General features: G+C 48.5%; 1 protein-coding gene across 2 annotated transcripts in view; it reads left to right on the top strand.

The window, feature by feature from the left end:
• The window catches only part of EHMT1 (euchromatic histone-lysine N-methyltransferase 1), a 62,352-nt gene extending 48,577 nt beyond the window's left edge, over nucleotides 1-13,775 (top strand). For both annotated transcript variants that reach the window (XM_010179962.1, XM_010179963.1), the window contains 8 exons: nucleotides 436-603; nucleotides 991-1,135; nucleotides 2,086-2,163; nucleotides 3,322-3,437; nucleotides 5,557-5,643; nucleotides 10,001-10,079; nucleotides 13,077-13,252; nucleotides 13,512-13,775. In XM_010179962.1, coding sequence (XP_010178264.1) covers nucleotides 436-603; nucleotides 991-1,135; nucleotides 2,086-2,163; nucleotides 3,322-3,437; nucleotides 5,557-5,643; nucleotides 10,001-10,079; nucleotides 13,077-13,252; nucleotides 13,512-13,695 — 1,033 coding nt within the window. In that variant the 3' untranslated portion in view covers nucleotides 13,696-13,775. The remainder of the gene's footprint in view (nucleotides 1-435; nucleotides 604-990; nucleotides 1,136-2,085; nucleotides 2,164-3,321; nucleotides 3,438-5,556; nucleotides 5,644-10,000; nucleotides 10,080-13,076; nucleotides 13,253-13,511) is intronic.
• Nucleotides 13,776-16,129: the final 2,354 nt, after the last annotated feature.

Genomic DNA, 16,129 nt, shown 5'->3' on the forward strand with positions numbered 1-16,129 from the left:
CTGCTATGAATAAAGTCTTCATGTGTACTCACCAAAGGCTGGTGGGTATAAACAAGAGCCAAGTCCAATAGCAGTTTCCTGTGGGGCTCTTCCATTTCCAGCCTACTCTTCCCACTCCATATCTTTCCCCGCCAGAGAGAGTTTCAAGCCAGTCTGAAGTTAGGCTGGTACCAGCATGGTACCTGTTGTGCCTGAAGCAAGGCAAGGTTTGCCCAGAGCTCTCTGAGTGCCTGGAGCTCCAGTCTGTGGCTTCTGCCAGCGCCTTCATGTAGAAGGATTCACTGAACCATGTTTAATAAAGAAAACGCAGGTGATTATTCACTACTACAGATTCTTCCTTGTCCCTTAAGGGCTGGCTGGAAGATGTGATTCAGTTTGTTTTCCCCTTGTGCAGTTTCTCACGGGGAATGCTTATCTTTTCTTGCTATTTTGCAGTCTCTTCCTTTCCCGTGGCTCGGATGTCACTTTAAAGAACAAGGAGGGTGAGACTCCACTGCAGTGCTCCAGCCTTAACTCTCAGGTCTGGGTAGCCCTACAGATGAACAAGACTCTCAAAGAATCATCTACTGACAAGCCTGCCCAGATAGAGAAGGTGGTGAGCAGGTGAGAATCTGGCTGGCTTTGCTTGTGGGTCATCAAATGGAGCCCTTGCATGGGCTTCAGGGGGGCCTGGTTTAAGAAAGGACTGTAAGTGTGTGCTTGGTGTTTTTAACTGGTGTGAAGGTCAGTCTGAGCTTAGCAAGAATTAAACACATGCTGATTCAGACTATGGTTTGTAAATTCATCCTCCAAATGGAAATATTCGCAAGCACAAAGAACAATCTTTAAGGCAGGGTGGAAAAAAAATTAACTCTGCTCTAGTCTGAATTGCTTTGAGGCTTTGGATGCTCAGTGATCAAAGACAGTAATTCTGCCCCAGGTTGGCATCTGAATGGCCCGTTGTTCGGGGGAGCTTTTCTTCTGTGACAGTTCTCCTTCTCCCACTGACAGAGACATCGCCCGGGGTTATGAGCGGATCCCGATTCCCTGCGTCAATTCAGTGGACAGCGAGCCTTGTCCAAGCAACTACAAATATGTTTCACAGAACTGTGTCACCTCTCCGATGGACATTGATAGAAACATCACTCATTTACAGGTGAGGCATCATGCGTATCCACATGTGTTTTCCTGTCCTGGTGTATGCATTCAGAGGTGTTGCAGTGCACTGCATATACGAACAGGTTTTGCATTCAAAATGGGAATGTCTAGTCCTAATATTGCCATCAAATTCCAGCTAAGGCTGTAGCCCTGAACTTCACCTCTAGGAGATGGGCTTCTGCTTTTCTTCCTTTCTGAGACTTAAGCCAACTTCTATGTTCAGCTGTGTGCTGTAGCATCAGCCATCTGGTGCTGGCTGATGGGGCTCCCATTGATCCTTTTACTCTGCTCTGTACCTGGAGAGTTCCTGAGTTGCTGGGAGACCTCCCTCACGCCGTCTTCCCACTGACTGCAGCATCCAGACCAAGGTCTTCTTCGTGGTACAGGAAGTCCTCAAAGGGCTGGGTTGTGAAAGCAGAGGTGGGGAAGCATAGGGTGAGAGTGACCCCTCTCTGGGTGCAGTTCTCAGGTGGCTGAAGTGAACTTCCCTGACCTGAGCCGTGTTGTGCAGCAGCTGGTGGTGGGATGGGGAAGCAGCCAGCTGAAGCACCCGTGTGGGAAGAGGCAAACACCAGGGGAGGACTGAGACATCGTGTTGTGTCATCTCCCAGCTCTGGCTCCTCCTTGGAGCTCTCCCTGTCCTCAAGTGTGAAGTACAGCTCATAGGGCATGGAGGAAGGTTAGCAACACAGGGGGACAACCTCTCACAGGAAGTGGCTCGGTATGGGATCCTTTCCTGCAGGCTGGAGTCCTTTGACATTTGTGGCACACAGAAATAAAAATGAGGTAAAAATGCCACGGAACCAATGGGTCTGGTTATCTTTCTGGCTAATGAGCTGCAGCAGGAGAAGGCAAAGACTTGCGGTTTCCTCCCTGACCCAGTCACAGAAGTTGCTATTTCAGTTATGTGGGAGTGGTGTGGAGTTAACCCCTTGTCTTCTCTTCCAGTATTGCGTATGTATAGATGACTGCTCCTCCAGTAACTGCATGTGTGGCCAACTCAGTATGCGCTGCTGGTATGATAAGGTGAGGACACAAAACCTCCTGTGGGGCAGGGCAGTGCTTGCGAGCAGAACTTCGCACAGTTGAGGGTTTATAACGGTACCTTAGGAACGGTTCCTTGTACAACTCCTCTACTTTTTGTTTTCAGATGCCTAAAGTTGCAGTCTCAGCTTTGAAATGTATGTGATAATAACACAATGCGTACTCAGGGAAGCTTTTCTAGTGTTACTGATTTGTGTTACTGTCGTGCCAACCCAGCCATTAATTATGCCCATGTGATAGAGAGCATTTAATAATCCGTGCGTGAAATCAGCTTCCATTTCAGAGCAACATAGAAAATGCTGTAATATGTAAACGAGGGGAGGGTAGGAGAGAGGGGTTTTTTTTGCCTGCTTTTATTTATTGTGATCCTTCTGGATGAAGGCAAAGTGAGGATGTTTTAACTGCAGCATTGCCAGAAGCCTGGTTTGTTTTGGGTAAGTACGCTCCAATCCTCAAGGGAGGTTTTGAGGTTAATATTTGGACAGGTTCTCCTAAGATCAGAAGTTCTGTGAATCTCTGCTTGTTTCTCCCAAGGGGAATATTGGCATCTTTCTTTGCTTTGTAGCCTTTTTATTTACACGTTAATAGGCGATAACATCTTTCAAGCCTTAAAAGCCAAATTTGTTAAATATGATGAACTGCATCTGTCGCTTCCTTAGTCCTATATGGTTGGTAAATAATTGAATTGTAGCTTTTTTAGGAGTGTTATTTGGAAAGTTAATGTGGTTTGTAGAGTTTGGGTGTATTTGCCTTGTACTCTGGAAGTTTAGGCTTTATTCCAGAGACAGACTAAGCATCCATTTCTACCCTCCAGCACGGCAAAATGATAATAATGAGGATGCACACTGGGTTTTTTGCACAGCACTGTAAAATACTTTTTTTTGGTGCTGTGTAGGGTGATGCCAGGCGGCAAAAATCTAGATGGTCTCTTGCTGTTTGTCAGCTCTTGGTTATAGCGGTGATTGTGCCACTGCAAAGCCGCTGCAGAAGTTGAGGTCTGGTTTTGGGGAGGTCAGGGCATGCCTCCACCTTGGGGTTCTCTGGCCTGTTTTTACACTCAGGAGTTTCTGCTCTTGGCCTTGGTTTGGAGGAGTCCCAGGAGTAGACAATAATCCAGTGTTGAATTCCTCTCCTCTCCAGGACGGCCGACTCCTGCCCGAATTCAACATGGCTGAGCCCCCGCTGATCTTCGAGTGCAATCACGCGTGCTCCTGCTGGCGAACCTGTAGGAACCGAGTGGTGCAAAATGGGCTCAGGTGAGAAAGAGGATCCAAACACAGCTTATCTTGGCAGGACCAACAGCAAACTTGTGAGCTTTCAGCTTCTGTAGGCTCAGCTCACCCACAAAAGCCAGGGCTTCCTGAGATGAGACAGAAGTTGTGGCAGGCGCCACCACGCAGTGGTGGGATGCAAGCAGGTTCATTCAGGTGAGGATGAAGTGGCAGTGGGTTGATGAGCTCAGTTAATATTTGCACCCTGCCCCTGCCGCCGTCACATGGGAACTGTGGCATTCTTTCATCAGCCTGACCATGAAACATAGAAGTGGCTTGTGGGTTTGTGTGAAGAGCCCGCCTGTGACTTCTCATGTGGAGATCTGTGAAGAAAACAACAGCAGCAGAAACTGCCAAGCTCTAATTTAGAAAGCATTCTAAGTCTGTATTAGAAATATAGGCCTGCATGCCCAGACTTGGCTGCTTAAAATTTTCAAATTGCTGGCGTGACACCCCCTGAGCTGGGTACCTGAATACCTGCTTGCCTCAATGCTGCAGATTAGGCTGGCAGGATTTTGATGCCAGACTAAAAATCTATATGTTTTGTTTTGGACCTCTGCTATGAAGAAGTTTGCCACTGCCCTAAGTGTATCAGGACAAACTTCAAAGGCATCCCACTGGAAAAAAAAACCTTCCGCAAATTTTTTGTAGTACTGACAACACTTTTTTTTTTGCAAGCTTTGTAGTTTCAGTGACATTTTGCAACATTAAAAATAAGCAAGGAAAAGGCTCGATGCATTTCAACACAACTTTACCCCTCTCTGGTTTTCCCTGCCAAGCTCCAGAGCTCCGGTGTCTATGTGGGTGTTTATTTAGGAGCTGTACAGCTAGAGCTGTTGCTTTTGCATTTTTGCCTTGCTAAAGTGTTTTTGTGAAGGGTGGGAAGGGCTGGAAAGCCAACCATGAGCCTGGGAGAGTGGCTCTGTTGGGAAGCTGGTGCTTGGCCAGGTGCTTGGCAGAGCTGTGCTCCAGGTCTCTGGGGAGGCCGCGGAGGAAACCTCCTGGGCTTGGGCTGCAGCATGACACGTGGGTGCTCCCGCTCTGTTTTCAGTGCTTCCTATATCAGATTTGCTCCAAATTAACTCCGCTCAGCAGTGCACACGTTTCCATCTGGCAGGCTGACCCAGCTGCCGTCCCACTGCTGCTGGTGTCAGCCCCGACAGCAGAACCTGAGCTTGGCTCTCTGCTCTGCTGTGATGGACAAGACAAAACATGGGGGAGCTTCCTGAAGCCTGAAATACAGTGTTATAACTGGTCTAATGTGAAGTCGTGTTTTGCCCTGGTGAAGGCTCCAGGAGCTGTGAGGAAATAGGAGAAAATGCACAGCCCCTGGTTGGAGCTGGTGGTGCGAGGAGAGATTGGGTGGGGGGAAGAGGAGAGAAGTACTGGAAAAAGCAGCAGAGTGAAGTTAAGGTGAGCATCGGATTTCTCTTTATTCCGATAACAGCGTTGCTGAAAGTGGGTTTTGGTTCCCTCAGGAACAGAGCAATCCTTCCCTAGCCCTGGAGACCGTTCACCCTGCACTTAACTCAAGTTCTGGCTGAGCAGGAGGCAGAATGACTTACAGGATTGTTTCTCTGCCTATAAACTCCATCAGTAAAATTCCACAGAGCAGCTATTACACCAAGAAGTTTCAAGTTGCAGCGTTTCTTCCTTGTCTTTCAGCCAGGGAGCTGGATATGATGGGGTTGCTAAATGCACTGGCCTCAGCAAAGGGCAAAGGGATCAGAGCACTTAGTTCAAGGTGTTCTTAATTCACCGTGAGCTCCCTGCAGCACCTCTCCCTGCAGGGCTACGCTGCCTTAAGTCCCCTTTCCACCTTCCCTGCCTTTCCCTGAGTGCTGGGTGTGCGGATGGAAGGGGAAAAAAGGGTGGTATTGGGATGCTGGTATCCTGTGTGTAAATCATCAATGGTGTAACCACACTGAGCATCCAGTCTGGAACCCTCTTCCTTACAGTGTGAGGACTGAGGAGGTTGAATATTGAAATCATCCTTGAGTTTGTGCTGAGGGAAGGTTGCTGGGTTTTTTGCTCATCTCTCTGAAAAGCCGTTGTCTTTCTGCAGAGTGCTGCCATTAACGTGGCTTGGTTTCCTCTTTCCCAGGACTCGGTTGCAGCTTTATCGGACACAAAAGATGGGCTGGGGTGTGCGAACAATGCAAGACATTCCACTGGGAACCTTTGTGTGCGAGTAAGTTATTCAGCTTTCGTTCACACAAACGCATCGCTTCCTGAGGGCCAGGATGGTTTGCTCCTCTTCAAGGAGAGGTTTCCATGCAAATCAAATTGGCATCAAGTCAAGCTGCTTGCCCTCTGTCAGAGGTTTCCTGACTCCATTTCCTGCTCTGTTTGTCCTTTTCCTCATATTCTCCACCCCTCTCTGCCTTGCTGGGATCTGTGCTTGGCTCTCTTACCCCTCTGAAACACAAGTGATAGAAAACACATTTGCAGCACAACCCAGATGCAGAACTTACGTGTTCACCGTGGATATGGGACGCTTAAGGCCAAGGCAATTTGGAATGACTGCTTTATATTGGATCTTTTTCTGTTTCAATACTGACTCTCAAGAGGTTTTCCAGTGTCACAGCTCTGGCTTTAGTCTGATTCAGCAAAACAGTAAAGCACTTGGCGTTAAGCAGGTATTTCGGCCCCGATTCAATAAAGTACTTAAGAACAAAAATGTTCAGATTTACGTCAAGTGAAAAAACTGCTGTCAGACCGCACGGTTTTGGGGCTTTAAAGTGGTATATGTACTTGGTTAAATATTGTGGAAAGCCTTCTCTTTGTTGCAATACTACAGTAGTGAAGACCTTCTAAACAAGGCTGGACTGGTGCCCTTCATGGATATAGGTGCTGGGGGTTTTTAGAACTAGTTACTGATGTTTTATAGAATTGAGGCAGGAGATTGAAGAAGATTATTGCAGAATTGAAAGAAAAAAGTAAGGAAAAGAAAAATCTGCAGTGAATCAGCCAAGTATTCCTTCCACGTTAGGAGCTGCCAGATAAGATGTTTTTGCAGAGGTAAAGCTTCAAACTGCTGTTTGTGGGGAGGGTCTGATGTCTGTCTTCAGGTGGGGCTCCCTGTTACGTAGCAAAAGTCCCTGTGTCCTGCTTCAGCACCCAGAGATGAACTGGAGCCTGTGAGTAAACTGCTCCCAAAGAGAAAAGGCACCAACTTTACCAGATCCTATTGAATGCTAACACGCAAGAGGAATAAACAGTGGTGAGCAAGCAGCCCAAGGAGATGGGGCAGCCCTGTGCAATGGTGTAATTAACACCGATGGGTGTGTTGTAGATACCACAGCCATGCTTAACTCTTCCCTCCGCCCAGCCAGGAGCTGCTGACTCTGGTTCAGTGGTAGGCGCTATCTTCTTCATTATCTAAATGAGCTGCATACTAACAAGCTGAGCTAATTTATGTCTTGCCCATGCGTGCTCCTCCTTGTCTCCATCACTCTCGCACACACACGTTATTTACTCAGCTCACGCAGTCCTCTTCTCCTCCTCAAGCCAGCTGCACTGCTGTCCTTCCTGTGATTCTTCATGGGCAACCTGTAGACTTGGTTCCTCCTTTTCCTCATCTCTGGCAAAGAAGTCCCGGTGCTGGTGGTGCTCGGGGGCTGCTTGCTCACAGCAGCTCCTGGGATTTGCTCTTCTGGAAGAGCATTTTGTATTAAACATCAGGTTAGAGCCCTGAGCGGGTAGTGGCTTTGTATGGAGGTTATTACTCTGCTTTGGAAGGATGATAATTGTATTGGTGTAAGGGTGACTGTCAGTCTGTAATTTTTCACGTATGCCCATATGGGGGGCAAATCTGGAGTAGTTCTCACGATTTTATTTCACAGAACTCTGCTGGTCCTGGCTGGTTCTGTGTGGCAATACCTTTTTAGCCTGCTCTGTACTTCTGATACCTTTCAGCTCTTCTCTGTAATCACTCCAAAAATGGTTTCCCTTTCAGTTTCTGCTTGCAGGCTCTGTCCCTCTGGCAGCCCGCAACAGCTTCTGCAGGGAGTGTTTAGCAGCGCTCAGAGCAGTTTGGCAGCTGGGAGTAAGGCTCTGCCAGCGCGGTGGCCAGCCAGGCCTCCCTCCATCACCTCCAGACCCTTCAGCTGCTCCAGACCCTCCTGCTCCCAGCCCCTGCTACCTTCAGCACCATCCTGGAAGCAGCAGCTTAGCGAGGGGAGATGCAGCAGTGTCATCCTCCCTGCCCTGGAGATGTTATGCTCTTCCACTCACAGATGCTCAGGAGTGTGCTGGGTGCTGTTTTCTCCCTGGCCTCTGGATTTGTCACTGCTCAGAAGCTGCTGTTGCTCATCCTGTGGGTTGTTTTGAGTCTGCTCTGTTCACGCCTGGTTGTCAGACGGTGAAACTGCTCCTTCTGGGAATGGCACAGCTTGTTAAGGGCTTTTATTGGAGAGGCTTTGAATTAGTGAGAAGCAGAAACCAGAGGTTTCTGGTCTGTTCCTTTTGGTGCGCATCCATTATGTGGTTTCCAAATATTTCATTTCTGTACATAACAGTGATGCTTTAATGAGACACCATCTGCATCGAGCCAGGTATTTTAACCACACTTTCAGCCAGAGAAGCCCCAGGCATCCAATCTCCCACAGCCCCTGGAAAACACTGGAGCCTGTGCTGGGACTTCTTGTTGCTCTGATTTCTGCACGGAGCTCGCTCTGATCTTGCGGTGGTGAGTGGCAGTGTAAAGCTCTGAGATGTAGTCACTTGCCATCAGCGTGGTGAGCGTCTTGCTGAGAAGAAAGGCGCTGGCTTGACTTCAGGAGCTCTTAAATGAAGAAGCTAATGCTCCTGCTCTTTTTACTGTGCTCATAGGACAGTGTACCTCTTGCACAGCCTTCCCTAACTTTGGACCTGGGAAATTAGGGATCCCTTTGTATTAGTAGGCAGTCCTGGAAAGGAAATGAGTTACAGGAATGGTCGTTAAAGGAACATCAATAACTTTTAATTAGTTTGTAGGTTTTGTTTCACTGACTTGTAAGCCTGAAGTGGCTGTCCCCGAGCAGAGTGCCTCTGCGTGCAGCATTATTCAGCTGTTTCTCAGCTGCTGCTGGCTGCTGTGCTGTGCTACAGCAATTTCGCTCCCTCTCTGGCCATCATTTTCCTATTACTTCAGGTCACCAATGACCAGGTGATTTCCAGTAACACCATGGCCTTACGGGAGTGCTTCATAAATAACCAGGGCAAACAGGAGGCTCACCTGTGGCAGCAGCAGCCCCCTGCTCCTGGCCACATCGCTCAGGTTTGGGAACTGCAGCCAAATGATCTCTGGTCACAGAGCGCGTGGGTCCTCTCCACGTCAATGTTTTGGGGCTCTGCTCTTTCCCAGCCCTGGAGATGCTGCCTTGAGCCATGGGAGATGGATAGGGTTGGTTGACACTCAGAAATGCCTTGAGAGCTGCAGGGGAATGCTGCTGTAATGGCTGCTGGTCATGGAAGTCTCTGCTGACACTGTGAAGAATATTTATTCGTGTTGTGAGTCCTTTGCTGGTAATTAATCAGTGTTGCGTTAAAGGCCAGGAAGACTTACATAGCAGAATGTACTGTGCTGTTGCTTCTTTCTCATATCCTCCCTCTGGCTCAGCACTCTCTTGTGTCTTTCTTTGGTTGCAAGCAGGTCAGAGCAGGAAATGTTGAACCTTAATGGTCTAAAACTGTTTAAAATGGAGATGGGGAGGCAAATGTGGGAATACCAGTGCAGCAGGGACTTTGGCAAGTGGGGAGACAAATCTGGGAATACCAGTGCAGCAGGGACTTTGGCAACAACGGAGCTTGCATCAAAGCCAGCATCTGTCTGGGGCATGAAAGGTGGTGCGGGTGTTTTGTCCTTCTCAGCAGGCCAGGCCACACAGCACATACTTCACAGCACTTGGAGGACCTGGTTGTAGTCTGCTTTGCACCAGGTTTTACAACAAGGTGGTTGTTACTCAGCTCACAGCTCTGGTTTATTCTGGTTTGAGAGGGATTGAGGAGGAAACCCAGGTCCTTCCAGGGATCCTACCAGGTTATTTTAGACCTAAGACTTTTAAGACAAAACTTATGTATGTAGCATATGTAATTGGTCAAAATAGCCTGGAAAATACAGGAAAGATGGGGACAAACGTTTTGCTTTGGGAAGTGAACAGCACAGGCATTGCAGTGGTGTATCGGAGAGCCAAGATGCGAGTCTGACCGTGAACATAAGGAGAATTGGATTAATGTGTTGATCTTGGCCAACAAAGAGACTTGCAAAAGAAAACATAGTCCTCAGGAGAACGTAAATTTTGTTGGAAATAAGACTCCATTTTTAATATTAAAAGTGTTGCCCTGAAAAGACAGAGTTTGGAGCCAGATTTTAGCTGCTATAAGCTGGCAAAGCTGAGTTTGCCTGGGTGGCTCTGAGATGACCTGCACTGCCCAGGCTGTGGGTTGCCATCTGTGGCTGGGCTGTATCCATGTCCCTTCCTTTCCCTCTTCCCAGAAAGAGGTGTTTAAACCCAAGCTTTTTATTTCATAAGCATCTTATTTCTGCCTTTGCTGTCTGTCCGCAGGTACGTTGGTGAGCTGATATCCGATTCCGAGGCAGACGTCCGTGAAGAGGACTCCTACCTCTTTGACCTTGACAACAAGGTACAGTATCTGAAGGTGTCTTAACGAGACAAACCCAAGGTCTTGCCTCTGCAAAAGAGCAGAGAGAATATTTGTCACCATCTTGATGTACAGCACGATCTGAAAGCCTGCAAAGAGGAGGGACTGCATCCTTGCTGCATTTTAGTCAAAATACAGAGTGGTTGAGGTAAGGCTTAGGGCTTGTTAAAACATTAACAGAGCCCAGCAGTGCTGGGCCACCACGGTACGTGCTGCCCACACCAGTTTTGATGCAAGTTGCTCTTCTGTCAAAACCATTCGGGCATCCTGAGTGCAGCTGTTTGATACTCGGGTGTATATGCAGGCTTACAGCTGTGTTAATTGGCAGCTCTCTAAGTTCCTCATAACAAAGATGAGCTGAAAGACTGAAAAAACCCCCGTTCACTTAAAAAGGGATCCATCAGATACCCTGGCAGGGACCTGAGGCTTGTTCTTCTGGTAGTTATCCTGCGCTGCTCTGTGGAGGCTGTCAGAGCAGAAATCTTGCTTTGAAAAGTGTGATCTAAAGCTTTTAAGCAAGGCCATCGCTTCAGACTTTCCTTGGGAAAGGAGGAGAGGAGAAAGGTGAGCTGAGGACTCGGAGAAGTGGGGTGGCTTCCAAGTAAAGCTGTAAAACAGCTTCTGTTTTGTTTCTGTCATCAGCTAGTGACAAAGAAGCTTTGCTTTATTTTCTTGCCTTTTTTATTAAAGCAACACACGTTCAACAACTGAAAAAGTGTAAAGTAATGAGTCTCGTAGTCAGCCTGAAAACAGAGGGGTCAGACTGTGATTAAGAAGTTCAGAAGCAGCAGGGACTTCAGCTTGGTTTGTGCTTTTATGAGCAGGAGCCTGCCTGGGCCTTGCCTTGCTGTTGGGTCAGCTCCAGGCTGGCTGCCTTGAGGACACCTCTACGTTTGCCCTTGTCCAGCCTTAGTGAAGCACTGAGGGAGACCCAAGTACAGGTGCAAGGATGTCGTCTGTTTTCATGGTATCTCCAAAGTGGAGCATCCATAGCAAAGCAGGCACCAAGCCATGGAGGGATTGTTCAAAGAAGCCCATGGGGATGGGTGGAGGAGGGCAAGGCAGAGCCAGCCAGGTCCTGTGACCTCCTGAGTGATGGGAAGTTACTAAGGAGGTGAAGCTCAACCCTAGGAGGGGCCTTGGTGTTCTTTGAGCTGTCACTCAGGGCCATGTGCATGGTGAATCGCTCAGTGTACCAGGTCCTGCTGTCACATCCTATCCTGTGTCTGAGGAGGTGAACATCCAACAGCCACAACTTCTGACATCGTTCCAGGGAGGGACGCATAGCACAACAGATGCTCTCTGGGCTTCCAGTGGTTAAAGGGATAGTTGTCTCTGTACTGGAGAGCTGGAAAAACCTCGCTGTTGCTGGGAAAGATGAGTTTGAGTTTTATCTGCTGTGGTTGCTTTCTGTTGGTGTTAAGCCACCCCTTTCCCACGTGCAGGCCCGTCCATGCAGTCCTTGCTCACGCACTCGGCCCTGCTGTGCTCCATCGAGGAGAGGCAGCGGTTGGGGCTGCACTCTGCTGCGTGACCCCTGGCTTTCTACAGGCATCCTCCCTTCTAAGAAACCCCTGATGTCCTGAAGTGCCTTCTGACACAGCTGTGTGCCCCACTCTTGGTGACACGGGTACAAGAGCGGGGTTGCTGCCCTGGGATTCACCCCGTGCCTCAACTGGCTGCTGCACGCCCAACAGCACCAACCTGCCTGCCTGTGTCGTGGCAGGTGCTTATTAAGAGCCATTTGAAATCATAATGTGAAGTGCTGAAGATTTTAGGTGTAAGAGGGGAACATGGACATCTTCTGCATAGCCCTTTCATGGTCTTCTCTCTCTTACGACGAGCCTCATCTCATCCCATAGCAGGTTTGTGTTTTCTCCTCTTCCTCTCTGGTTGCCACCGAGTGACTCTTACATTTCCAATACCCTTGTAGCAAGGAGGGCAGCAGTTTGCTCTGGGACGTGTCCTCCTCAGCAGCTTCACAGGGAGGTCGCTGCCTGTGTTGTGCAAGGCAGCAGGCTCCTTTCTTGAGAAATATGTCTTGATCAGCGTGGTGGAGAGCTCGGATCTTCCCAGATGGTCACTAGATGTGGTGCTGGGTGATGATGTCCTCGCCAACCATGGCATTTCAGCGAATGAGAGGGTGATGGGAATTGAAATTGGAGCTGGTAGCAGTGTGTGTGATATGGGACCATGTGGGGTGACGCCTCCCCCAGTCGCTGGGACATCTTCCCTGGGCTCCTGCACCAGCCATGGTGTGATCTGGCACAGCTCGTCCATTATCGATTGCAGGGTGCTTGCCCAAAAGGGGGTTTGAGCACCGCTAATGGATCCTTTTGCTTTTGGCCTCTTCGCAGCTGAAATTAGCTTCAGTAATTAAAGTCTCTGCTTTGCACAGTCATTCTCTGCTGGAATAAAAAAGCCCTGAGGGGGGTTCTTTTATTTTCAAGGAAAACAAAATATTACTGCTCTCTGGAAAGGGAATTTCTGTGTTCTCACTTTTGCTTTTATCTGCAAAAACCTGTGTTTTCTCGAGGCTCTGGCTTTGTGTTTCCTAGCTGTCGTGTTCAATTAGGGGTCAGAACAGATCCCTGGTCTCCTGTCTGGTGGCTTTTACCCACGAGGTCTCTGTCTGCACCAGACATCAATCCCACGGCGCCAAACTGGGGTTTTCGCAGGGCAGGACTGGGCAGAGCTGCTGTGCCAGAGGCAGGGACCTTTTCAAAGGACCTTTTCCTTTGGGCTTGTGGGGGCAGAGTGCCATGCAGAAAATGGCATTTTTAGGGTACTTGGAATACAAAAGTGTGTGTGTTTAGTGCTTTTACACCCACAGTGAGTGTGTCCTGCCCTGGTTGGTCCTGAAGCTGAGAGTTGAAGTGGAATGACCAATAGTTTGGTTGGTGGTTTTAGTTAAACAAGTAGCAGTCATAATGCTAAACCCACCCTCCTCTAATGAAAGATGCGACGTTTCTCCTCTAGGATGGAGAGGTGTACTGCATAGATGCCCGTTTCTATGGCAACATCAGCCGCTTCATAAACCACCTCTGCGAGCCAAACCTCATCCCCGTGCGAGTCTTCATGTCGCATCAGGACCTCCGCTTCCCCAGGATCGCCTTCTTCAGCACGAGGCACATAGAAGCCGGCGAAGAAATCGGGTAGGTGCTGTCCCTGGGGCTACCACCTCGCTTGGCGCAGGAGGGAGTGCAGGGCACGGAAGCTCTGCTGCTCCCGACCTGCTTCACTCCATCCCTTTGCCCCCATGGGGATCCCACAAACGCCGTCCCATCCCCTGAAGCTTTGCAAAACCCCGAATTGGGGTGGCGCTGAGGGACTGCTGACCCTGGCGTCTCGCACGGGCGCGCTCCCTTTTGCTGCCGCTTTGCAGTGACCCCTGTCTCTGCCTCTCTCTTGCAGCTTTGACTACGGGGACAGGTTCTGGGACATCAAAGGCAAATACTTCAGCTGTCAGTGCGGTTCACCCAAGTGCAAACACTCGAGCTCAGCGCTGGCCCAGCGGCAGGCGAGCACCTCGTCCCAGGACACGCAGGAAAACGGGCTCCCCGACACCAGCTCTGCCACGGCAGCCGGCCCCTTTTGAGGCTCCGCTCCCCAGAGACTGACTTGTTTTAACCCTATAGGTTCACATACTGTCTGATATTTCCATTTAAAGAGAAAAAAAAAAAAACGAAAAAGAAAAAAAAATAAAAAGAGAAAAAAAAAAACCCCGCTCAAGGAAAGCCAAGGGTTTGTGACACTTAGGGCTGTGCCACCGACTGTTACTTGAGGAATAAAGAAAAGCAAATCCCACCTCCGTGATGTTGTTCTCCCCTCCCCGGTCCTGGAAAGCTGCTGGTTTTCACAGTTGCATACGGAGGGGTGGCTGTTGCGGTTTTTTTTAATCACGCGAGCTGTCCTGGCCTCTGTCTTTTAATGTGCTGAGTGTTGTCAGAGCCCAGGGAGAGCCGCCCGTCCTCCGAATCTTGTCAATTGAATGGATCGCTCATGCAAAGTCATCTCCAGTTCACTTGTAATAAACTTTGAATACTTGACGGGACTTTCTTTCTAAAAGCCGGGGGGAGCGGGGAGGGAGAGGGAGGTGCTGGCGTTTGGGTCTGCTCGGCACAGCCCCGGGGCAGGTTCTGCTGGTTGGTTTTTGTTGGGTTGTTTGGTTTTTCGGTTGTTTCTTTTTTTAAAAAAAAAACAAATCATGGATTTCTCCCACAATCTCGCAGGACGTTGCGGTGGGGCCTTTCCCTAGAAGCTCGAGGGCATTTCTAACAAATCCCCTCCTCGTTACCAACCCCACCGGCTCTTTTTTCCTCTTCCGGCGAGAAGGGTTCTGCTGGTTGGTTTTTGTTGGGTTGTTTGGTTTTTCGGTTGTTTCTTTTTTTAAAAAAAAAACAAATCATGGATTTCTCCCACAATCTCGCAGGACGTTGCGGTGGGGCCTTTCCCTAGAAGCTCGAGGGCATTTCTAACAAATCCCCTCCTCGTTACCAACCCCACCGGCTCTTTTTTCCTCTTCCGGCGAGAAGAATCCCACCGTCCTCGCCGCCCCCATGGCCCTGGCTCCGCCGTCTCCCCAAGACCCCACTCCCTCCCGGGACCTCTCCGCTCCCAACCAGCTCCGGTCTCCGCGTCCGCTTCCTCCGTGGAAGGACTCCCTCGCCCTGCAGCATCGGGGGTTTCAGAGAGGGAAGGCTGAAGGGGATTGTACAAGACACTAACTTCTTTTTAAAGATAAAGCGAATGATATATATATTATAGAGAACCTCGACTCGCGTCCTCCGGCTGGGACAAGCAGCAGACAGGACACGGCACGGCGAGAAGACCCCGGATGCCACCAGCTCGTCCGTGCCCATCACTTGATTCCCAACGCCGGGCACCTTCGATTGATTTTTTTAAGCCACACGCTATGAGGTTTCAATAAACTGATTTATTTTTTACCATTACCGAAACATTGGGGACTGGCATTAAAAAGGAAAGAAAAAATAAACATAAATAAAGAGAAAACCACAAAAAAAAGAAAAAAAAAAAGGCGGAAACAACAAAACAAAACGACGACAAAAAGAAAACCACAAAACAAAACGGTGCTGATTCTGGTGTGATTTTTGCTCACCACGTGAATATAAACTATCAATTGTATAAAAAGAACAAAGTGATTTTAGTATAAAAATGCAGGAAAAAAAAAAACACAAAACTTTTTTTAAATTGTTAGTATTGTAGTGTGAATAAATTCGCCATCACCTTTTGTGTGGTGGCTGGGCAGGTCATTATCTTAATTTGTTTTATTATTTTTTTTTTGCATATATCTTTAAATACTGTAATTAGTGCAGTAACAGGTTTTTTTTGTCCATCTCTTCTAGAACATTCATAATGCCGTCATGTTTATTATTATTATTATTATTTTTTTCTGTTAATGTTTTTGACAGTTTTAAAGGAGCGCTCTTTTGGCTCCCATCATTTTCTTGTTCTGTTTTCAATGAAATCAATAAAAAAAAAAGAAAAAAAAAAGAAAAAAAAAAACAAACCCCAGTGCTTTAAAAGGAGTTTGGCGTTTTTGTCTGCGGGGCTGGCGCTCAGACCCCCGTCCTTGGGCTTAAAAGGAAAATAAAGGGAAAAAAGACCCCGCAACCAAACCTGTGCACTTAGAGGCGAGAAACCTGGCCCTGCTTTTGGTTCTGAGGGGTGTGGGTGGGTTTGGGGTTTAAGTTTTGTGTCACCCTCTTTGGGAGTGCGGGTACCCACCACTGTGAGAGCTTGGCGCTGGCTCCGAGGGACCCCCAGTGTCCCCCCATCACCTCTGTGGGGACAATTAAATACAATTAAATACAATTAAATAAAATGAAGGCAATTAAAGAAATATAAAAGGTTATGGAACGGGGTGACCCGACACCAGGCAGGGGTGGGAGTACCTCACACCCTCACCCACCTCTCTCCCGCCTGGCAGGAGCCAGAGATGCCCTCATCACCCTCAGTCACAGATCAGGCAACTTGAGGGTGGTTGGTCAGTAAAATAACGGTGTCTTTGG

The sequence above is a fragment of the Mesitornis unicolor genome, unplaced genomic scaffold (assembly GCF_000695765.1).
Source record: "Mesitornis unicolor isolate BGI_N332 unplaced genomic scaffold, ASM69576v1 scaffold412, whole genome shotgun sequence".
NCBI classification, from domain to species: domain Eukaryota; kingdom Metazoa; phylum Chordata; class Aves; order Mesitornithiformes; family Mesitornithidae; genus Mesitornis; species Mesitornis unicolor.